Here is a 24,340-nt window from a genome sequence, read left to right on the forward strand (position 1 = left end):
CTTCTGCTGCCCAAGGAATCCACCACAGGACCTGAAGGCTGAAGGGGGGGGTATGTGCGTGCCTGCTAGGGAGGAGGGGGGCTGGAGGGGGGGCGGGGAGGGGGGTGCTGGCAGGGGACAGGACGGGGGTGTATCACAGAATTAAAAGGACACATACACCCGGCTCAGCCCCAGTCCCAAGGCAATTGCCTCGGTCCCGGAGCTTCCATCCTTTATTCACCCGGTGGAGCCTGAGCCCCCAGGAGCCTCTCCAGCCTCCCAGCTGGGATGCAGAGGAAGAGACAAGCTGCATATGACACTTGGCCTAACTCGGTTCTGGGCCTTCCCAGGGCCTCAGTTTCCACATATATGAAACAAAGGGATTGGACACAATGTCATTCCCAGTCTCTCTTAAAGTCCCATCCTCTGTGACATGCTTCCAGTTCTTGGAATTGGTAGGATTTCAGCATTGGGAGAATCCACACGGAAACCTGAATTCTCGGCGATAATCTGGATTTTCAGGAACTCCCGTTCCTGCAGGGCAGCGTTGGAGAGGACTGATCGACGCTGCCCCCCCCCCCCCAAAGATAGATGGAACCTCCCCACTTGGCCATAGTCTCTGCGTCCCGATCCCGACCTGGCCTGCCTCACTCTGTAGCTCCTGTGCAGGAGCAAAAACCAGAGGCTTTGGGTCAGCCTCATTAGGTCCAAATCCCAGCTCTAACCCTCCAGACCTTAGCATATCATTTAGCCTCTGAGCCTCATCTGTAAAATGGGTTATGAGACTGCGCGTTACGTAGGGTCGCCCTACACACTAAGACAATGCATAGAAAGTTCTTAGCATTGTGCCTTAGTACGTAGTGAGCACTCGATCCTTGCACGCTCTTAGGGTCACTGTGCACAACCCTAGCTAAGGATGAGGCCACAGTGAGAATGCAGTCGATGCTTGTCAAATCGGGGAAGCAGTGGAGACGGAGGCCTCCGCTGGGGAACGGATGAAGTTTCAGAATACAGGTTGCAGGAGGCTCAGGCCTTTGGGGCCCCAGAGAGGAAAGGCCTCTTCTCCAAAGGGAGGGTGGGATGCAGCTTGAAAGTCCGCGAAAAGCGGCCGCCGGGGTCTTCGCACGTTACGTTGGCGCCACCTTCTGGCTGATACATGCCTCACACCCACCCTCCTCCAAGCGCAGGCCAGAGCCGCTCCTACAGCGGGTTGACCTTCTTCACGTATTTTTAGATTTGGCGGGGCCCTTAGAACTCCTAGGGCACCAGCCCTTCATCACACATCGGGAGGGAAAATTTCCAGAACCAGAACGTAACTTTCCCAAGGTCACACAGAAAGTTTCTGGCTGAGCTCCATTGAGAACGCAGAACTCGCTACAGTTGCCAAGAACCCCTTCCCTTTATCAGGGACTCTAAGATACACAAAATTGTGCCTTCCCACGTATGGGTTCTGCTGGTTCTTAGGGGGAACCTCTCCCAGAAACAGACTCTGTGGCAAGGAAGGAATGCAGGTAAGTTTATTCGAGGGTCGAACTCAAGAAGCACCAGTGGGGGAGTGGGGAAGTGAGACAGGGAGGGGGGAGAGGGGAGGAAGCCAATGGCAGAGGGGCACGGGGGCTCGAGGCCTTCAGATTTGTCCCTCCCAAGGGCGAGGAGGCTGGGGCATCTACTCTCCACCTTTCATTCCTATTCAGTGGAGAGTATTCTGGGTCATCAACTCCCCTGGGTAGATCTGACCACCGCACACCTGCACCCAATACCGGGGGGAGCCCCAAGGCAATCGATCTCCAGTGCTTGTAATAGGAAACCCATGGCTCATCTGGACGTAGCAATGTAGGAATGCCGAGGGAGGGGCGGTACTTCTCAAAGTGTGGTCCCTGGACCACATCGCATTGGCGTCACCTAGGGATCTTGCTAGAAATGCACATTCCTGAGCTCCATCCAGACTTACCCCAACACTGGCCATGGGGGCCCAGCAATCTTTTAGCAAGTCAGGTTTTGATCAGGTGGTCTGACACATGTTCAAGATTGAAAACCTCTGACCCAGGAGAAAATAAAGAAGACTCAATACCATCTACTATGGGTATTATCCCCATTTGCCAGATAAGGAAACTGAGCTGGTCCGAGATGAAAATGACATACCCAAGGTCACACAGACAGCAGGTGACAGAGGAGGGTCTCTTGCCTCTTGCCACCATACTGCCACGCGCAGAAGTGAGTGACGCTAGTCTTCGGACTCTAGGTAGAGAATAAGGGTGAGGTCCCAAAGCTCCCCTCCCCCCCCCCCCCCCCCACCCCATGACGCCACCACTTTGTTCTGCTTTCTAAACCAACCGTCTCCACCTGGTGCATCCAAATTGTTCTCAAAGCCCTTCTGGGAAGCCTGCCAAGCCAGGTGCCCCTCTCTCGGCTTGCAGCTGCCCTCAGTCTCCATCCAGGATAAGCCCTCTCCACCCCCACCCTCCAGCCAGCAGGACACACGGGAAATCCAAAAGCAGCTTTGTACTGGGGAAAAGGTTGAGATCCCTGGGTGAAACCAGCCCGGTCTCATCTTCACTGTGAATCTCTGCGCAGGGGCTTTGCATGGCTCTTCCCTCTCCTCGTCCTACAACCTTCCTCCCCTCCCCTCCCTTCCCCTCTGCTCCCACCCCATCTGCTGCTCCTCCTGGCTAGGCTCCCCCTCAGTTGGCACAGCAGGAAAAGAGAACAGGATGGTTTATTTTTAACCTCAGATACTGCTGGGGGGGGGGGGGGGAAGGGGGCACCATCTGACCAAGAAGCTGCAAGCTCCTGTAGCAGTCGGGAGGTCAGAAGGAAGTGGGAGGCCCAGGAGCTCCCCAGGAAGGAGCCACAGATGTAGGTTCCAGAGAGCAGGAAGATCTGGAAGCAGCAGCACAGGACGGGGAGTGGGGAAGCTCTGAGTGGCGTCCCTAAGAATTGCTGTGTGGCCACAGGCAAGTGGCTTCACCTCTCTGGGCTTCCATTTTCACCTCTGTTCAAGAGGGAGGGATGTGGAACCCTGGCTGCCCTCAAGGCCGTTTTTTGGCGAACATAAGTAAAATGAAGAGAGTGCTTTGCAAAACACAACACCAAATGCGAGCACACATGGAAACCGCCCTGGAAGGACAGCAGCCTGGGGACATTGTTATTATCCTCAGAAAGTGCCCTAATTCTGTGAGCCTGACAGTAAGTTAAACAGCTCATGTCATCGAGCATTTCCACCCCCGTTTTCCTTTATACATGTTTGATGACTTTTTAATTACATAAGCATTGTATGAACTCACCCTCCGTTTGGGGGGGAGGGCAGCCAATTCTTCCTTTAACCCTTCGCCAACCCTTCTTCCCCAACCCAGACATTACAACTCCTGGAACCGTGCGTTTTCTGTGTATCCTTCTGAACACTGGCTATACCTACACATACACGGGTATGTTCTGTGCATACACATAACCCCAGACGACATATCATGCTGTTGGGGTGTGTGTGTTTTTAAAGAAATGCTTTCATACCCATCATTCTGCAACCTGCTTTTTTTGTTGTTGTTGTTCCACAACAGTGTTCTTGAGATCTTGTTGTATAAAATATATTACACTTTTATTTAGCCAGTCCCCTGCTGCCGGACAATTAAGTGGCTTCCAATTGTCCACTGTCACAAACAACACCGCGACGGATATTCACGCATACGTCTTCCTGGGCTCGTCGAAACCACCATGATACATCTCTGGCCACTGAACTCTGGGCGGGAGGATTTTGGTGGATATTCCTACACGGCCCCCCAAAAGTTTTGCCTCCGCCTTTACAAGCAAGTCGGGGGATCAGTGGGCTCCAAGTCGGGGGATCAGTGGGCTCCAGGGTGGGGTGGAAGGTTCTGTTTCTGCACCACAGGGGTGCAGGCCGGGGGCGCCCCGCACCCTCCCTCTGCAGCACCAGCAGCTCCAGGCTCTCCGGCCACGTGCCCGTTTCCCATGCCGCCACACTCCTGGGCACACACCGCCTCATACTCTCTCCTGCACCGAGATGCGGCTCTCTTTGCCGTCCTCCTGGGTGACCGGCTGGCACCCGTGTAAGGTCTCCTGCACCGGAGCAATGGGGTGGAGGGTGACAGGAAGGACCTCCAAGTCCTCCACAGGGTCCTGCGACACAGCCTTAGGCTGGAGGACCTGGGGAGCCAAGGCGGGAGGTTACCCCCGGCAATCCTGCAGAAGGGGACCCCCCCCAACACGCGCGCGCGCGCGCGCACACACACACACACACACACACACACACACACACGGAAGCCCCTTCCCCTTTCCCAAAAGGAGGGTCGGTGCTGAGTCAGTGGGTGCCTCCTGCCCCCTGCTGGCCACACAGAGTGTCAAGAGGCTTCCAGAGCGGGAGGCTTTGGATCCAAGGAGCAGGGGGGCTGGAAAGGGGGCCCCACCTCCTGACCACTGACCAAGGCCACAGAGACGTGGTTCCCCACGTATCAAATGCCGGGAAGGAACAGCAAATGTCAGATTTTACCAGAGGTGCCAGGGCTGTTCTGTGGGGAGGTGAGCTCCCAAGGTGCCGGAATTTGGTGGTACAGGGGAGTGAACCGGAAGAGCCCTCCGGCCAGCACTGGGGGCGGGGGCATCGTGGCGGGGAGGGGTTGGGGGGCGGAGAGGAGCCAGTCCTGCCGCCTCCCCACTGGCCACAGGGGCAGACCCTGAATCAGTGTTACTGCCATAGAGGCAACAACGAATCAGGCTTTCTTTCCAGTTTGCCAAAACCCTCAGCCGGTGCCCAGGGTTGACCTACCTTATTCTCTGGCTTCTTGGTCACCTTTCCTAGAGAGAGAGAGAGAGAGAGAGAGAGAAGGAAAAAACCAAATGGGATGGGGAGTTGGCAAAGCCAATCTCTCCCCCTTCCCTCATCACCTCCCCACCTGGGGACTCACTGATATACGCAGACACCAACAAGACAGCAAGCAGGACCACCATCGTGATGGGGATCACCACCAGGGCTCTTATCCGATCCTGGAAACCTGGAGAAATCAAGACTTCGGTGACGGCCTCCCACCCGCAGCGGCCCCCTACCCCCGTGCCTCAAGCTGCTCTGTCCCTTGCCGGACTCTCAAATCCTCCAGTGTCTGAGCTCAGCTGTATCACAGGATTCAAACAGGTGGCCCTGACAAAATGTGGCCAGATGTGTTTAGTGTGACCAGCACTGAGTAGCGATACAGCTGTCTCTCCCGGCTCCCCACACGCCCCTTCCCTCCCTACTCCCTGCCCAATGCTGAGGTCCATCGACATTGATGTCGGCATTGCTGCCTTTGTTATAGAAGGATGGAGGGGAAAGTAAAGGGTTTTCTGTACCTAAGTCTCTATCCTAAATGGGAAAATGACAAAAAAAAAAAAAAAAAAAGACCAAGGTGCATGGCAGGAACTAGGGGAAGGCAAGTGAGACATTCACCTTGCAACAAAATTTAAGGGAACACCAAAAAACCTCAGTAATCAAGAAGAGTAATGTTTTAACGTCATGTTTTGAAAAATCATATCAACAAGCTGTGGCCCACAGGCTGGCTGCCTGCTTTTTATTTTATTTTTATTTTTTATTTTATTTTTATTTATTTTATTTTATTTTTTTAACTGAACAGGCTCCATGCCCGACATGGGGCTTGAGCTCATGACCCTGAGATCAAGAGTCACATGCTTTACCAGCTGAGCCAGCCAGGCGTCAACAGATGTCTGTTTTTTATTTTTTTATTTTTTATTTTTTATTATTTTTTTTTCAACGTTTATTTATTTTTGGGACAGAGAGAGACAGAGCATGAACGGGGGAGGGGCAGAGAGAGAGGGAGACACAGAATCGGAAACAGGCTCCAGGCTCTGAGCCATCAGCCCAGGGCCCGACGCGGGGCTCGAACTCACGGACCACGAGATCGTGACCTGGCTGAAGTCGGACGCTTAACCGACTGCGCCACCCAGGCGCCCCAAGATGTGTTTTTTAAATAAAGTTCTGTTGGGGGTGCCTGGGTGGCTCAGTCGGTTGAGCATCTGACTTCAGCTCAGGTCATGATCTCATGGTCCATGAGTTCGAGCCCCGCGTCGGGCTCTGTGCTGACAGCTCGGAGCCTGGAGCCTGCTTTGGATTCTGTGTCTCCCTCTCTCTCTGCCCCTCCCCCGCTCACGCTCTGTCTCTGTCTCAAAAATAAATAAACATTTAATAAAGTTTTATTAGAACCAGGGCTGGGATTAGGCTGAGGCAAGTGAGGCAGGGTTGGGTCATGTTTTTATGTAAATTTTGATATTGTATTCTTTTTTTTTTTTTTAATTTTTTTTTTCAACGTTTATTTCTTTTTGGGACAGAGAGAGACAGAGCATGAACGGGGGAGGGGCAGAGAGAGAGGGAGACACAGAATCGGAAACAGGCTCCAGGCTCTGAGCCATCAGCCCAGAGCCCGACGCGGGGCTCGAACTCACGGACCGCGAGATCGTGACCTGGCTGAAGTCGGACGCTTAACCGACTGCACCACCCAGGCGCCCCGATATTGTATTCTTTCTAGACTTTTTTTTTATATTAGCTTTGTTTTTTTAAAAAAATGTATCTAACGTTATTTATCTTGATTACTGCATTTTCTGCCTGCCCACCTGCCTGCCTCGCTCACCTCACTCCAGTCCCAGCCCTGCCAAGAGGAAAGTGGGTCTGAAGAAGAAACAGAGTTTATTTTTCTTACCCCTGACTCTTTTGCTCATTAACATGACCTGCCTAGTCCCTGCAGCTATTTGGGCCTGTGGCCTGTGCTACTGTAGGCCAACCTCCTCATTATAAAATCAAAACCAAGGCTCTGAGAGGAAACAGTGGCATGCCCACGCTGGTGTTGAAATGCAGGGTGGAGTATCTCCAAAGTGCAGGAACCCATGCCAGGCACTCCCCCCAACCAACGAAGGGAAGTGCTGTCATCAGCCCATTTCACAGATGAAGAAACTGAGGCTCAGAGTGGGGAGGGGACTTGCCCAGGCTCCACAGGTAAGTGGCAAAGCTAGGACACCTCAATCCCAAACTGCCTCCTCTCACTTCACCTCTCTCTTTCCGCACCAGGTGTCTCTGTGCGACCCTGCGTCCCCTGTCAGCTCGCCACCTTCCCGGCCTGCTGCCAGAGTCCCTTCTCTAAGACTCACCGCAGACGGCATCCGTCTTGTTGGTCCCCGCCTGAAGCTCCACCAGGCCTTTGGTCTCACACCTGTGCACAGACAGGTGCACGCACATGTGCACACACGGACACACAGTTAGAGAAAGAGACATTACATTTCCCCAGCTGTAAGATTTCCAACCCCGGAGGGAGACCATCAAAACCAACAAGTTCAGGTTCACTGAGCACGTATTGTGTGCAATTCCCTGTGCTGGTGATTATGGGAATGACACAGACTCTGTTCTTAGGGAAGTCATGAGTGCGGAGAAAACATTATTGCGCATCTTCAAGGAGGAATAATAGGCCAAAGTTTGTCACATAGGTCAAAGTGAACTGGGAATCGTTCAGAGAAGGGGAGACAAAGCCCACAGTGGCTGGAATAGAGGGGTGATGAATTCAGTTTAAGGCAGGGCTTCTCAGCCTCAGCACTACTGACGTGTGGGGCCACATAACTCTCTGTTGTGGGACTGTCCTGTGCACCATAGGACACTCAGCAACACCCCTGGCCTCCACCCACTAGTTGCCAGTAGCAGCCCCTCCTCAGTTGTGACAACCAAAACATCTCCAGATATTGCCAGATGTCCCCTGGGGAGAAAAATTGCTCAGTTGAGAATCTCTGGGTTAAAAGCTCGTCCAGAAAGACTTCCCTAGGGAAGGGAGATCTGAGCGGCCCTGAAGGATGTAAACTTAGAGCAGCAGAACATTCTAGCTGAAGCAGGACAATGTGATTTGAGGGATTAGGTGGGGGAGAGGGGCGTGCCAAACGGTATTAAGGAACTATGGAAAATTGGGTCTTTAGAACCAGATCACCGGTAATCAGCCATGAAGGTTTCAACTGGATTCAGCTGGGAAGTCGCATCAGCACCCAACCAGACGCCCCAACAGTGAGAGGACTCACTTGGCCGGAGAGCTTGCAGGAGGAGAAATTGTGGAAGAGTGGACAGCTGGGAGGCCTGCGCAGGAGTCTCAATATGGGATGATGAAGATGTGGTCGCTGGAGGGGTGGGGAGGAACGGATAGAAAAGGACACCACGAAGAAAAAAAACATCTAAAGTGGGAAAAGGGTGAGAAGCTTCAAAGAAAGCACATACATAAGAATGCTTAGGTGTCTACAAGGCACCCCTACATGTCTTTTCCTCATGCCTTGTGAGATGAAGGTCATTCCCATTCTCCAAGTGAGGGCACTGAGGCTCAGAGGGTCGCAAACTTTCTAAGCTGCAGTGAGGCTGGAACTCAGGGCTCTGATCTTATTAACCAAGGTGCCCCCAGTTATCATTCAACATTTATCGGTAAAGATTAATTGAGCACTTACTATGCATGGACACTGTTCTAGGCATAAGGAATGCATCACCGGAAGAAGAAAAAAAAAAAAAAAGGCCAAGTCCCTACACTGAAGGAATCTGCAGTCTACTGGAGCAAGGCAGACAGTAAACAAATGACAAAGTATATACGAGATGCTAGTATTTGTGTGGAAAATACGTGTTTGCATGCGTGTGCATTTATTTATTTGTACATAGACTCTCTGGCAGGACACACAGGGGGAAGAGCTGCTTCCAGGGAGGAGAACTGAGTGGCCAAGGAACAGAAACTCACCGCCATAGGCTCTCTCGTGCCTTGTGTTTCATGAGCCTCTCTTACCCATTTTTTTTTTAATTAAATGTAAAAAATAATTGGGCAGGTGTTTAAGGGTATTCCAGGCAGGAGAGTTTGATGCAAGAGGAGAAACAGCACATTGAGGGCATCGCAAGTAGCATGTGGGGAAAAGTCAGGAAATGGTGCCGCAAGTTAGGGGAGCAGGTGAAGGAGTCCACGTTTCATCCTAAAGGCACAGGGAGTCACGAAGCCTTTTAAATAGGGAGCACTGTGATTTGAAATAAACTAGAAAGCTCGCTTTGGCAAGAGGATAGAGACACAGCTGAAGAGGAGACACCAGAGGCAGGGAGGCTGGTGAGGAGGTGAAGGCACCATCCAGACCACAGGGATGACCACAGGGATGACCACAGGGATGACCACTGGAGAGAAAAGGAATCCCGAAACATTTGGAAGGCTAGATAGACAGGACCTGGTGCCTGATGTGGGCTTGGAGGTGAGGGAGGGACCACGGGACAAGTGCCCAAACACAAGTGAGTGTCTTCCCAGAGGGTGAGAGGGGCGGGCAAGTGAGTCCATTTGGTGCCTGTGGGTCAACTGCGTGGAGTTGGACCCTTGGTGGTGGCATATGACTGTCTTGGACCCAGGAGACAGATCCAGACAATAGATGCTGATTGGGAACCATGGATACGGATGAGATGCCCGGGGGAGGCGGGCAAAGTGATTGGGGAGTAGAGCCTAGAACAAAGGCCAAGGAAATCAGCTAGGAGGAGCAGAGGAGAAGTAGAAGGAAAGCAAGAGAGGTGTCCTGGTGCCCCCAAGAAGGGAGTTTCATGAAGATCAAGAGGTCAGCAGTATCTGTTACCGCCAAGACAGAGCAGAAAAAAAAAAAAAATGCTGAAAAGTGGCCTTTGGGTCAACCGTGTGGACACTCTAGAAGTTCTCTATGTGCACAAGTGTGTGGGCATGGGGAGCAGGGGCTGAAGGACAGGTGGCCGGGTAGAATAGAAGTAGTCCCACACCCCTCTCAGGGCAGGAAACAAGGGGTGAATCCTTGTACCTCGTCCAAGGGTGACACTTTTCCGAAGCAGATGACACATTGGAGAAGAAGCCGGCTGGGCACGGATGGCAGATGGTATCAGAAACCCCTGTAGCTGGAAGGGAGGAGGTGGCTTTCGTCATCACAGGGGACCACCCACCCGACTCTCAAGGAAACAGGTGGACAGGAAGGGCCAGAAGAACTATCTATGTCAAGTGCTGTCCCCCAGCACAGAGCTTCCCCGACTGCTGCAGCCCCTAAGAAGCCTCCTCCCACTGCCCAACCAAGGCAGATACCCAGGGCTGGAGGCAGGACAAGAAAGGTGCCATTTCCTGCTCACCAAGTAGAGGTACCAATGCAGGGTGGTCCCTCCACCTCCGAGACCGAGCGCCCACTGCCCAATCCCTCACCGTGAGTGTCAGCTCCTCTCTCCTGCCCGCAGAGCCAATTCCCAGACAGGCCACTTACCAACCTGCTTGACTCCAAGGCCAGGGGGGCACAGGGTGTGCTGGATGCAGCTTTCACAGGCGTCGCTGGTACAGTGTAGACCTTCGTCACATGTGCAAGTGGTGTCAGTTTCTGAGGTGCCTTCCCTCTGGACCTGGAGCCCTTGGTCTGAGCAGAGATGGCAGGAAGGATGGGGACCCCTTACGAGCCATGCTTGGGGGATCTGCCCCTCACACTTCCCGCTTTTATCAGACCCTCTTCCAAGTAGGGATAGGAATCAAATTATTTAACAACCGGTACAACCCAGACTCCAACCAATCAGAACAGACCCTGGCTATTAAAAAGCAACGGCTGCGTTGTCAGGAATAAGTTAGACTATCAGCCTGACTCCCCGCGCACCCCTTCCCCAGCAGCCCACGCACTGGGGTCGCAGTACTTGTGCTGGTGACAGTGTCTCTCTATGTTCCAAGTGTCTAGGAATTCGCCTTTTTTGCAAGGAAGGCATTCCGTGGAGGTGACCTCTGTGCAGTCATTCACCAGTTTCTCTCCTGGAAAACATCAGGAAATGAAGCAGCTCCAGACGGCTCAATGAGTCAAGACATTTATCAAAAACTGATCAGGCTGGGTTTCAGGGCAGGGGATTCAAAGATGACAGTCTCGGACCCTTCTAGACTTCATAGTCTGGTGGGGGACATGGGAGAGATAGGAGCCCCACTCCCGGGTAGGCAGAGAGGGGACCCAGGACATTCTGCCTGCAGGGCGGGGATGGGGAAAATCCCAGGGGTCATTTGAGACTCGAGTTTACAGTTGACACACGGGGCCTGCACCCACCAGGAAGCCAGGAAGGGTCCCGCTGTGGGGCTGGAGGGTCGGCCGCTCACCTGGCTGGCACTTATCACAGCACCGACTGTTTATCAGGTACTGGTTTTCTCTGCACGTAGTGCGTGGTTCTGGGTGGACCTAAAAACAGAATTGGACGATTTGAGGGGATCTTGAAATCTCTACTGCAGCCTCTATGGCAGGAAGGTGGAAGTCAGCCAGCACAGAGGTTAGAACCGAAGTGGAAGTCCAAAGCAGAAAACTGGAGCCTGCATATTACTTGGTGTGTTTGTTTTTAACTAAACTGCCAACTGACGTGATTATAAAAGCACCCAGAGGATCGGTCTGGCATTTTACAAAGCGATTGCACTGGGACATCGCAATATTCTCGGCACTAAACAGATCTTCCTTTTGGCTTGACGCCTGAGTCTTTCCTCTTCCCAAACACCCAGGAGCAAACGAGGGCTCCGGTACCTCCCCTGGCGTCCTGAGGCTGGCTAGGCAGCTGGTCCTAGGCCTGGCTGAGGCTATATTTAGCACTTGGCCGCTTCCTTCAATTTTTCTGCTCCCCACCCCTTTTCCCTCTCCAAACCCTCATCATCTGATTATCCAACCCCTCTCTCGTGAAATGCCAGGACTGTGAAGCTGGAAGGAAAAAAATCCAACTTTTTTGCTTTACAAATGGTAAGGCTAAGGACCAGAGAGGTTGGGTCACCTGCCCAGGGTCACACAGTGATAGAATCTGAATAAGAACTCAGCTGTCAATACTCCCCCTCTCCGTCAACTGCACTATTTTTTACTCCATCCAGGTACCATTAATTTAAGTACATTTGTTTTATTTTTTAACCATTGTGATTTTTATTTATTTTTAAGTTTATTTTATTTATTTATTTTGAGAGAGAGAATGCGCACGCTCGTATAAGCAGGGGAGGGATAGAAGGAGGGGATGGGGGAGAGAGAATCCCAAGCAGGCTCCGCACCATCAGCGCAGAGCCCGATGCAGGGCTCGTACTCACAAACCATGAGATCGTGACCTGAGCTGAACTCAAGAGTCAGACGCCCAACTGACTGGGTCACCCAGGCACCCCTTATTTTATTTCTTTTTAATGCTTATTTATTTTTGAGAGAGAGAGAGAGAGAGAACACAAGCGGGGGGGGGGGGCAGAGAAGAGGAGGAGACAGAGGGTCCGAAGCAGGCTCTACACCGACAGCAGCGAGCCCAATGCAGGGCTCCAAATCACGAACCATGAGATGGTGACCTGAGTGGAAGTTGGACAGTTAACCAACTGAGCCACCCAGGTGCCCCGAATACATTTATTTTAAATGTAAACCTTACAGCGCTGCCATCAGAGAAGAACCAGTATCACTTCTCATAAATAAAAGGCAACACTAAAAATAAATTCAACAGAAGCAAAACAACGTTATTAAAACCCAGCCGGTTGCTTTGCTTGCTGACCTTGGCTTTTGTTTCAAAAAGCGGGCACCTGGGTGGCCCAGTCAGTTGAGTGACTGACTCTTGATTTCGGCTCAGATCAGGGTTGTGGGATTGAGCCCCGCATGGGGTCAGCACTGAGAGTGGAACCGGTGCTGAGCGGTAACCTGCTCAAGATTGTCTCTCCCTCTCCCTCCGCCCCTCTCCCCTGCTCGTGCTCACGCTCTCTCTCTCTCTCTCTCTCTCTCTCTCTCAAATAAAATAAATAAATAATTTTAAAAATAAAGAAATAAAGAAATAATAAAAAAAGGAGGATTAGCAAATGCTGGAGAGGTTTTAACTATATTCTAGCTCCAAAGACCTCCTCCTTGAAAAAAAGGAGGATTTTAACAGAACTGTAAAGCAAATCTATGTTGTTTAGTCCCGTACACTTGTGCTCCCTAAAATCATGCCACACTTGGGAAACAGCCAGTGAAAAGAGCACAGGATTGAGAATCCAACAGTGTAAGGCTGCAATCTTGACGTCATAACACTTACTAGTTATGTTGTCTCTTAGCCTCAGTTTCCGCATCTCTAAAATGGGAGTAATGCCTGCCCCACAGATTCGGTTGTGAAAATCAGAATGAATATATGTATATGGCCGGGCACGGCAGCTAGAACATAGGAGGTGCTCATTAAAAGGCACTTTTAATTATCATATATATGTGAATATCTGTTCGGATGACTACCGCCCTGGCTAACTGGCTGGCTGTCCAGGATTCTGCCTAATTGGTGGCTCTCATTCAGTGAGAAAATTACCTACAGAAGTGAATCTTACTCCAAATGGAGAAGGAAGTATGAAGGTCTGTTGCCTCCACCACCACATCCTGTGAATGTTCTTCCTACAACCCTGTGGACTTTCCCACTAGACTCCCAGGGCAACGAAAGTCCTTTATGCCATGTTCAAATCTATGAGAAATACGGCTTCTTCTCTGAAAGTTTGTCAATCTCCAGCTCCCACTCCATAGCTCTAATCCTTCTGACAAAGCAGCTCAGGACCTAGGCTTGGGGAGGCGGGCGTGGGCATCAGGCAGACGTAGATTTACATCCAGGTTCCACCTAGCTGTGAGAACTCTGGCAAGTTCTTTCCTCTCTCTGAGCCTCCGTTTGCTCATCTGTACAATGGGGGAGTCAAAAAAATCAGACCAAGAATGCGTGTAAAGCATTTTGCTCAGAGCCTGACACAAAGGAAAGTCTCAAAAACAGTCCCTGCTATTGTCATAGCCCAGTCTCTACTTGGAGCCAGAGCTGGTAGTGTGCTCTTGAGAAGCCCAGACCACCCTTCTTCCTGAATCCCCTGGCTCTCCCTCCAATCCTCCTACAAGAGCCCTCTTCCTCCTCTCACTAGCTCCAACACCACCCCGCCCCCCCCCAACTCCCTTCTCCCTAAGAACCATTGCTTAGAGTGAAAATGAAAGTTCTGGGACAAAAGCAGCTTCCCCAACTGCTCTCTTCCCTTGCTGCTGACTCCCCTCCCCTACGCCTCCATGGGTCTTTCCTGCCCAGACTTCATGCCAGAAACTACGGCCCTTGAAAGCAGGGGGAGGCCGGAGAGGTTGGAATGAGAGCGGCAGGTACTTGGGGGGATTCCCAGCCTCCAGAATGAGGAACTACAAAAATACATTTGAACAAAAAGTGAGTCAAGTGTGGGCCTCTGAAAATCCCGGAGATGTGCTTGGTTGGGCATAACTGAGACTTTCTGGTGCCTGGAGAAACCCCTGCTGGTCTCCTCACCCCTCCCTGGGTCCCTTGAATTATTCATCTCCCCCAGGGGTCCTCTATGTCATCTTAAATTCAGGAGGCAGAGACACAGCCTTGGGTATTCCTCCTAGGTTGGATCACCCAGGATTTGGGGGTCGAGGTGGGGTGGGAGTGTTAAAAACCCCTTGCCTTCTCAAAGAAGTACCTGGGCCTCTGCACCCACCCTTGTTCCCACAAGATACCCTGCAAGAAGGCGGCCCCAGGGGGCCAGGACATGATAACCGCTCACAGAGGCTGCCTGCCATCTGTCCACAATGTTAAAGGGACAGAAAACCTGCCAGACCCGCCCCTGCCCTTGCCCGGCCTCCCTTCTCATCTCTGAAACCGCTCAGCAGTCTCCGCGTGGCCAGCCTCTGAGGCAAACCCAGACTCCAGCCTCCCGACCAAATAAAGGCTTGAGTCTCCCAAAATCCCAACCCCGTCCACGCCGCAGGTGCACGTTTCCTGCAGTGCCCCCCCACCACGCGCCCTCTTGGGGCTACCTGGGACCCCAACCTGGGATGACACAGAAGCAGCCGGGACCCGGGGTACCTTACGCACCTTCTACCCCGTCTTCTATCCCCCAAAATCAGCTAGGAAGTTCCCTTCCCCGAAATATTGCTTCTCTTCCCATTCTCCACTCTCAAATCCCCAAATCCCCTGTCGGGTCGGAGCAGAAACTCAACTTACGGCGGTCAACACGCAGCCCCAGAGGAGACAGCGCAGAGGCAGAAGAACCATGGCGAGGTGAGTACCTAGCGGCGGAGTACGGGTGCGGGCACTGAGCGCGTAGTAACTCCCTCGGCCGGTGCCCCACCCCACGCGCGCCCGCCCAGGAAATGGGCGGGGTCTTCGGGGACCAATCGCGGCCAGCATCGTTGGGGGAGGCGGAGCTCCTGACAAGGCTGCGCGCGGGGATTTCCCCCGAATGTTCCTAGGAGTCGAATCTCCCGGGAGACTAGGGACGTGCTTTCGGCGAGGGGGAGGGCGCGTGGTCCCTGGAAGTGCACTTCCTCCTCGCCCCTGGGACTCAGAGGCCAAGCTGAAGAGGGCAAGGAGCTAGCAGTGTTTTCGGAGCGCGAAGGCGGAAAAGAGAGATCCCCCGCGTGCTGGGAAGAAGCCCCAGGGACACCCCCCCCCCCCACGGTTCTCCCCCCCCCCCCCCCGCAGCCTCCGGGAATTCCGGCAGAACCGAAAGTGTCCCCACCGCGGATGCAGAGGCCTGAGGAAGTTCCCCGCATCCCAGAAACCGGGAAGGCCATAGCTGGGGTGTGGGGGAGAGGATGGCTCCGGTGGCGTTTCAAGGAAAACAGTTTCCCAGCTTAAAGTTTCCCTCTCTTTCAAAGGAAATTCCCTCCTGTGGATGCAGCGTCCCAGCCTCCCCATCCATCCATCCATCCATCCATCCATGCGTCTCCACCAGATTCTATTCCAACGCCTCCGTTCCCATCTGTCACCTGGAGACAGGCATTTGGAGTAGCACATCAGCCTTTGTGTGGGAGCGCAGGACCCCGTGAGAATCTCGGGAGACTCGGGACTCTTTCCTTCTGCAGAAACACACACACCCTTGTGCCCACATTGCCCGGGTTCTGGCCCTTCTTCAACCAGTGTTAACACGGTCTACTCAGCAGCATAGAATCCCTGAATTCTGACTGAGACTCTCCTTCTGATGGGTTGACTTCCCTTGAGCTTTGGTTGTCGCCAGTGCAACCTGAGGCATGTGAACTAGACAGCTGGTTGTTGGGGTGACGATTCCCCACGTTCTGCATTTCTGGGCCAGGCCAAAAGGCCAGGCTGCATGGAATCAGACAGGATGGGAGACGAAGGGGATGTTAACTCCACTCTCCTGGCTTCTGCTGCAAAGGGCACCCTCCTTTCCATCACCTCCACCACTGATTCACAGGCTTATCATCTCTCACTTGGGCTGTCCCAACAGCCTCCCTCCTTCACTTGGTACCTTTTGAGCCCCTACTATGGGCCAGGCAACTCTCAACTAACTAACCGTCCCCCACTCCCTCCTTCTCTCGTTGTTCATACTGTTGCAATTCTCTTCGCAAACCCCAGGTCTGATCTGCTCCGGACACTTCCCTGCTGAATAACCTCTTTGGGCTCCCCATCCTCAAGATGGTCCAAACCGCTCCTCCTGACCCAGCAAGCTCTTCTCCACTCTACCCCCACCTGTCTCCCCATGCTCACTCCCTGCCATGTCCTCCCATGCACACTGGTTTCCACCATACTCTCCTCCCCACGTTCAAACGCTCTTGTCTTCTTACTGTGTCTTGCTGTTTCCTTCTTTCCCCTCTCCTTCCTGGAACCAGTTTAAGTTTCACCTTCTCTTTGGTTAAACCTCCTCTTAACTTCCTGCGCCCCTTCCTTAGCCCCTTCTCCATGTTCCCACAGCATTAGCCTGCTGGACTAGAACTCCATCTGTCTGGCCCCTTTGGACCGTGAGCTCCTTGAAGGCAAGGCTGACTTCATCCCAGTCCGGGGCACGTAGTGAGCTCCTTGAAGGCAAGGCTGACTTCATCCCAGTCCGGGGCACGTAGTGAGCTCCTTGAAGGCAAGGCTGACTTCATCCCAGTCCGGGGCACGTAGTGAGCTCCTTGAAGGCAAGGCTGACTTCATCCCAGTCCGGGGCACGTAGTGAGCTCCTTGAAGGCAAGGCTGACTTCATCCCAGTCCGGGGCACGTAGTGAGCTCCTTGAAGGCAAGGCTGACTTCATCCCAGTCCGGGGCACGTAATAGGACACCAATACATATTTGCTGAGTGAATAAATGAGTAAGTGCGTTCAGTAACTTCTCATTTGCAGTACATCCTCCATCAGGAAGGATGTGGGGGGCAGGAGATGCAAAGCTGATTGGTAGCCGCAACACATCACAAGCTGGTGGTCAGACACCGATAAGCCAGGAACTCTTGAAATCAGAGTCCAGGGGACTTCACGAAAGCCACCAAACATGCCTGGGATGAAGAGAATATTAAACTATCTTTTCCCTTTTTAACCCACTTCAAAAAGCAAACACAGCTTTAATTCCTTTGGGAGGGGGGAGGGCGTTGCTATAATAACTTCAGCCATTACTTATTCTTTATTTGCTTGATTCCAAAATTGGGCCCTTCACAAAACTGCCTTGGGAAGCAAGTACACAGAATTAAAACGTTAATTATATTATATAAAACATATCATGGTCGTAATTAAAGCTGCTTAAATTAATGTGTGGAAGAATAAATAGTAGCCTTCGGGTTGCCCCATGGGGTGAAGACCAGATAAGATAAAGGGAAGATATTTTAGTATATGCATATCCCAAGGAGACATGTGCTGTGGGGAGAGGCTAAGAGAAGGCACAGAATCCTCCTGGGCTGAGAAAAATATACTGGAAGAGGAAAGCGAGATGATTTATGGGGAGGATGGCAATATTTCAGAGTCCTGTCAAAGAGGGGAACTATTTAGGAAGGGTTCAAAGATAGGGCAAAAGACATTCCAGGAGTGGGGACCCAGGATTTTGGAATGACAAGATATGCCCTTTGCAGGAGGTGGGGAGGGGGGCAGTCACAGGGCCACATGGATGGGTAAGAAGCAGGCCTGGAGGTCAAGTCCACAACATAGCCAGAATCTGGTGAGCAGATGATTCTAATATGAAAATCCCATTGTGTTGCTCTTAGGTTTGAAGCAACTCCCTAGAGCCCTCACTCCTTAAGCTCACAGGACCTCAAGGCCATGGGCTCCTTCTGCCCTCAACTTTCTGCTCCAGACTGTGCCACCACCTCTGCCGGAAAGACCTTCTCCATTCTCCTTTCATTGGATCAACCCCTTCTCATCTTTCAAGTCTCAGCTCAGGTGCTGAAGCAGAGCCCTCTGCATCGGCCACCCTGGAATGTGCACCCACCCACCTCCCCTTGCCCTCTCAGAACCCTGCAGCTGCTTACCTAAGCAAGCCTCCAGCCCTACCACACTGTATTTCAGTTATTCTGTTTACTCACGGAACCGGTATACTGAGGCGACTCGACTTGATAGGGCATAATAATGAAGCTTTCCCCCCTAATCTCTACCTTCAGCTATGCTGTGGTGAATTTCCCTTTTCCATCCCTTAATGACATCCTGGGCAGATTGCATTACTTTTGGATCACTTTCTGTTGCTAAACCTCCATCCTTGAAAGCTTTATTCTCAAACTCAATTTAAATCTCATTCTGTCTTCTCCCTTACTCATCCAAGGGTTGACTGGAGCCAGGATCCTGCCAGTTCGAATAAAGGATGGGGGAGGGGAGCCTAGCCGGCTTGGAAACATGCCCCAGTACCCTCCCCCTTGTTGAAATTGGGAAAGGGGGAATGGGAAGAGCCCTCCACAGTAGCTCCCTCCCTGTGGGTTGACCCTGTTTCCCGGGCTAACCTGGAGTAGCAAGTGTTTACAAATGGTTTCTCATGGGGCACATGAGTATATCTCTGTGGGCTTCCCCATTTGCACAGTCCTCTGACAGGGGGCATCCGGCTCAGGTTTCAGCTTCCCCACCTTGCCCCACCACCTCTGCTTCTGCCTCTGGTGGGACCCTCTTGCTCTGCAGTCAGCCTGCTCCGGTGGAACACTAGGAGCTTAGCTAACTACTACTGGGTCCACTTGACCCAGAGAAACTCAAGACGTCCTGGCCAGCGGCTCCACGGTGACCCCTCTCTCCACCTCTCTCTTCCCCTGCTCAGACAGACCCAGGGGGACATCAGCAAGTCCACTACCAAGTTGACCCCCACTGGGGAACAGCATCCCAGCATCCCCTTTTTGCAGCCACCCCTCAATCTCCAGAAGGGACTCCCAATGAAAAGGGGGAGAAAAGGGAATTGCTTTCACAATGAACACTATATTCCTCATCAAAACCAAAGAACTCCTCCCTCCCCAGTATTACTGTTTGGGCAAGGAAGAGGAAAGTGAGCTTATAGCTAGGGGATCTGAGCCATTTGTGCCCCCTTTAGTAAACCTGGCAGGCTCCATTCAGAATGCGGGTTACACAGGGCCTGTTTGCTTTGGCCGTGGGACATGGTACCAATTCCTGAGTAATGGGGAGTTCCCACTCAGTAACCTTTGGATTGGGCCATCCTTCATGCCTAACTTGATGCTTGGAGAGGACGGTCTTTGTAGCCTGAGGCCCACACAGAGCCGAGGCACACGCTAGATGCCGAGCAAGTATTTGTTGAGTGAACGTGGGACTATAAAGTAATGAGACTGTAGGGCTCCGTCGCTTCTACCTGATCATTCTCACACTGTCTGGGGAGCTGCTCATCTCCCTCCACCAGAGAACCAGGCTCTCTAGCTAGGGTTCCCAGGCCCAACTGTAAACACAAATCTCTCCTTTCAGCTCAGCATAGTTGGGGTGGGATTTATCAGAAGGACTACGAAACTCAGAAAAGAACCCAACCATAAGTTAAGAAAACCTGAGAGCCAGCAAAAAAAAAAAAAGATGGATGAACTGACAAGTTATAGACATTTTTTTAGCATGATCTGGTCAAAGCCACTTACTGACTTGGCTGATTCTGATTTCCTAGACCTCGGGATCTTGTCCTCAGCCTTGTCAAGCTTTGATGTCTGGAATGTGAGATGGCTTTGGTTGGGGAGAGGATCCAAATCCCTTACAGTGGCCTCAAGACCTTGAGTAATCTGACTTCTGATGATACTACCTTCTACACACCCACTTGCAGGCTACACCCCAGCCATCCAGTCTTCTTGGTTCACCTCAGAGCCTTTGTCTGTGCTGTTCCCTCTGCCGGAAAGGCCCCTCCTCCCACTCTTCATCTGCTGACTCTTCATCACCATTCAGATCTCCGGGCAAATGACACCCTCAGAGAGTTCTTCCCTGATAACTTTATCTAAAGTTAAGTTCCTCTGCTGCAACCCGCTTCCCCACCGCTGTCCTCTCTCATGGCACCTGTTCTAGTCACAGTTGTCATTGCAAGCAAGACAAGACGGAGCTGGTGAACTTAAATAGAAGAGAACATTGTTGGAGGGTGTCAGGTGGCTCATAGAACTGACAGGAAGGCTGAAGGACCAAACTCCAGCAGGAACCGCAGGAGGCAGGACATAGTCAAGACTCTGCTACAGGTCTTACAGGTCTTACAAACCAGCTCTGTGTTAGCCAACCTCCAAGATGGCCCCCAATGACCCCACCTCCTGGTCTTCACACCCTCTGTGGTCCCCACCCTCACGGTACCGAGGTTGGTCTGTGTAACCAATAGAAACAAGGGGAAATGATGGCACGTCACTTCTAAGATTAGGTCATAAAACTGAGATTTCAGGCTTCTGTGCTCTACAGAATATTCTCTCTCTCTCTCCCTCTCTCTCTCTCTCTCTCTCTCTCACCTTCCCCCTTTCCCCTTTCCCTTCCCCTCCCCCTCCTCCTCTCCTCTCTTCTTTCTTCCCTTGTCAGGCCCACCTGGGAAGCCAGCTGTCCCGTCAGAAAAATGTTCAGGCAGTCTATAGAGAGGCCCACATGGTGAGGATCCGGCAATTCCGGCCATCAGCCACATAAGACGAGTGGACCCTCCAGGCCCAGTCAAGTCTCAGATAAGCGAAGCCCCAGCTGACACCTTGACTGCAGATTTGTGAGCTCATAAATGTTTCATTATTTCAAGTCGCTAAGTTTTAGGATAATTTCTTACATGGCAATAGAAATAGATAACTAACACGGTCAGTAAGTGACCCTGACCTTGAGCATCAATCCCTCGAAGTTCAGTGTCTTGGGAAGGGACATTAGAGTGGCCACACTTGGCTTACACCCCATATTCTGGCTGCCAGGGGGTGGGAAGAACTATCTGAGTCCTCCTGGCCCCTGGTGAGTCCTGCCCTTCGACGTTCCCCTCAAGAAGGATGTTCCTAGGCTAAATGGTCAAAGCAGTCCACTTGCACTGCAATGTTTCGTCACATTACCACCAGCTGCAGTTCCCTGCACAGAAAGGCCTTTTTTCTCCTTTCTCCCTCCCTCCCCTCCTAATCTTGGGCACACAGCAAGGCCCCAGAACTAAAGGAAGCAGATACTCTCTTGGCCAATAGTACAGAGGAAATATCCCTCAAAAATCAAAAGTCCGAGTGCCTTAAAAATGTCAAACCCTGAGGGCAACCTCTTCTCAGTGGATTAGTGGGGGGCGGGGGGGGGGGCGGAGAGAATAGTTTGGGAATCAGGATCAAAAGATCCAATTCTGCATCTTTTCGTATAGCCAAAGCCCAATGAATAATCAAACCTTTCCTGCTCAAGATATACATACGAAAGAGATACTTTAAAATAGACCAAAAAATTAGCCATGGTCCCATTCCAAAATTAAATCAGCTTTTTATTTGTACATGTCACCTTGCTGTCCTTGTCCATACGTACCTTCAGATTTTTCTTTTCTGAGGAGATCCTAGATAGATTTCCTGTTTTATGTTTTTCAATAGCATGGTATCATATGCATTATTTCCACTTCTGTAAATACCTGTTTTTTTGTCTTTATCTTTACGCCCCCCCCCTTCCATAACAGCTTGATAGGTATCCTTCTACACATTTATAAATATATTTGTTCCTTCCGTAAGAAAAGGAATGTTTGCCATTTTTTGGCCCTTTTCTCACTTAACTCTATCATGGAAATCATTCCAGGTTAGCAGACACAGATCTGACACATTCCTTTTTTTAATAACTGGGTAATATTCTGTGATGGGGGCTTGTCACAACTGATTCAATCATCCTTCTTTTGATGTACATTCAGGCTGCATCCAGGTTTTTACCGCTGCGAAGCATGCTGTAACCACATGTACCCATACGCTTAGGCATTTGTGCTTCTATTTCTATAGATTTCTAGAAGTGGAATTTGCAGATATGTATATTGTAAATGGGAACACTATTTACAAAACACTTGGGAAATGTACAAGTGTGAAGGGACCTTTACTTTGTATGCTCTCTATCACTAGATGTTGTCATTCATTTTAATATTTGACAGTTAATGGGTGAAGAGAGAGGTCTCATGGCTTTGATTTACATTTTCTCAGTTATAATTGAAATTGAGCATCCTATCAAATGCTTATTAACCATTTGGGTTTCCTCTTTCATGAACTAACTGAATATATCCTTTGCCCATTGTTTTACTGAATGTCTTTTTCTTAACAATTTCATTCATTCATGTGTTCATTCAACAAATATTCATTGAGCATTTGCTATATGTCACTTTTGAGGTTATAGCATTGAATTAGATAAGTCCCAGCCCTAATGAAGAGCTGTTTGTATGATTTCAATGTTAACCCTTTACTATGTCACCCATATTTTTAATTTTTTTAATGCTTATTTATTTTTGAGAGAGACAGAGCGCGAGCAGGGGAGGGGCAGAGAGAGAGGGAGACACAGAATCCAAAGCAGTCTCCAGGCTCTGAGCTGTCAGCACAGAGCCCAATGTGGGCCTTGAACTCACGAACTGCGAGATCATGACCTGAGCCGAAGTCTGATGCTTAACCGACTGAGCCACCCAGGCACCCCATACTGTGTCACCCATCTTGAAAATCAACTCAGATGTCTGATTGTACCTCGAGGCTCTCCCCATAGCCATGCTCTGGAAGACTGCTAATCTTTATAGTTTCAGATTTTATGATGTAAAATACCTAATATCAAGCACCACTAGCCGCTAGTTTGTTAGAGCAGAAAGACCACTTATACAATCCCCTAGGTAGCACCTTGCTGCTACCCCACTTTTATGTCCTCCATATTCACTCTTCCTGTCCTTCCTTCAAGCACCTGTGACCTTCTCCTGAAGGGCCTTTTAAGGCCGCCTGAGCATATTTAGCCCTTGAAGGGGGCAGGACAGAAGTGCCTGGGGGAATGCCCCTGGGAGCAGCCTTCTACCAATGACAGATAAAGAGTCAGGGAGTCAGTACCCTAGTTCCCTCATCCCTTGAGTGGGATAACTCAGCGGTGTGTGTTCTACACTACCGCCCCGTGAAGATTAACCCCCAGTTGTCCACGGCACAATCAGCACATGAACCTAGCCCGTAATGGCTTCCTTCCCTCCCTGTTTCACTTCCCCACACCCCCACTGATGCTTCGTGGGGTCACCTTCCAAATTACTTGCACTCAAATCCTTATCTCAGTTTCTGTTTCTGCGAGACTTCCAACTACGTAAGACCTCTTGGTTTGCAGATGAGAAACTAGCAGCAGGAGACCGTGTAGACTGATGAACAGAAATGTGGCCTCTGAAGTCAGAGGCCTGGGTGCAAAGCCTTCTTCTGCTCCTGACTGTGACCTTGAGTACACTCTTTCCTTTTTCTTTTTTATTTATTTATTTTTGAGAGAGAGAGAGAGCATGAGTGGAGGGGCAGAGAGAGAGGGGGAGAGACAATCCCAAGCAGGCTCCACACTGTCAGCACAGAGCCTGACGCAGGGTTCAATCTCGTGAACCCGTGAGATCATGACCCGAACCGAAATGAAGACTCAGATGCTTAACCAACTGAGCCACCCAGGCGCCCCCTTGAGTACATCTTTATTTTTTTTATTATGAAATTTATTGTCAAACTGGTTTCCATACAACACCCAGTGCTCATCCCAACAGGTGCCCTCCTCAATACCCATCACCCACCCACCCCTCCCTCCGAGTACATCTTTAATCTCTGGTTTCTGCTCTGTAAAATGGACCTAATAGCTCACACGGTTGTTATAAGGATTAATTAATTATGTAATTTTCTTGTAATATCCAGTAAAAAATGTTATTAATCATTAATATTAGAAATAGAACAAAACTGCATCCTAGAGAGTACAGGTAGCTCACCTAAGGTGAGACGGAATGTGGGACGCGTGTGCCATTTCAGAAGACTCTAATCCTCTACCTTCCCGTTGGCCAGGGATGTTACAGCCATCGGGTTCCACTCGTCCTGGACTTTGAATGCTCCTAGACTCATGGGAGGAATTGGGTATTTATCAACACTGTCCAACAGAAACTTCTGTGCTGATGCCAACACTCCAGATCTGTATCGAATGTGAGAGCAGCTAGCTAAGCTATATGTGCCTATTAACTTGGAATATACTTAACGCAGCTAAGGCCGTGGGTATTTAATTCCATTTACTCTTAATAAATGTAAATCGTCACACATCGCTAGTTAGACAGCTCAGGTCT

General features: G+C 50.9%; 1 protein-coding gene across 1 annotated transcript; it reads right to left on the minus strand.

Moving 5' to 3' along the window:
* Positions 1-3,549: 3,549 nt before the first annotated feature.
* On the minus strand, positions 3,550-15,030 carry CD40 (CD40 molecule). The gene is made up of 9 exons (XM_030309472.1): positions 14,927-15,030; positions 11,088-11,166; positions 10,629-10,754; positions 10,228-10,374; positions 9,781-9,874; positions 7,120-7,181; positions 4,896-4,982; positions 4,757-4,785; positions 3,550-4,137 (listed from the first exon to the last, which is right to left on the minus strand). Exons 1-9 carry the CDS (start codon positions 14,975-14,977, stop codon positions 3,973-3,975), a joined length of 840 nt encoding a protein of 279 aa, XP_030165332.1. The 5' UTR covers positions 14,978-15,030; the 3' UTR covers positions 3,550-3,972.
* Between the last annotated feature and the right edge of the window lie 9,310 nt (positions 15,031-24,340).

The sequence above is a fragment of the Lynx canadensis genome, chromosome A3 (genome assembly GCF_007474595.2).
Source record: "Lynx canadensis isolate LIC74 chromosome A3, mLynCan4.pri.v2, whole genome shotgun sequence".
Lineage (NCBI taxonomy): Eukaryota > Metazoa > Chordata > Mammalia > Carnivora > Felidae > Lynx > Lynx canadensis.

Coding starts and splice junctions, on each gene's coding strand:
- CD40 (XM_030309472.1), bottom strand. CDS start 14,977: ATGGTTCTTCTGCCTCTGCGCTGTCTCCTCTGGGGCTGCGTGTTGACC. Junction 10,375..10,628: donor GCACAAGTACTGCGACCCCA/GTGCGTGGGCTG, acceptor ATCTCTGCTCAG/ACCAAGGGCTCCAGGTCCAG. Junction 4,138..4,756: donor CCAAGAAGCCAGAGAATAAG/GTAGGTCAACCC, acceptor TTGGCTCCCCAG/GTCCTCCAGCCTAAGGCTGT.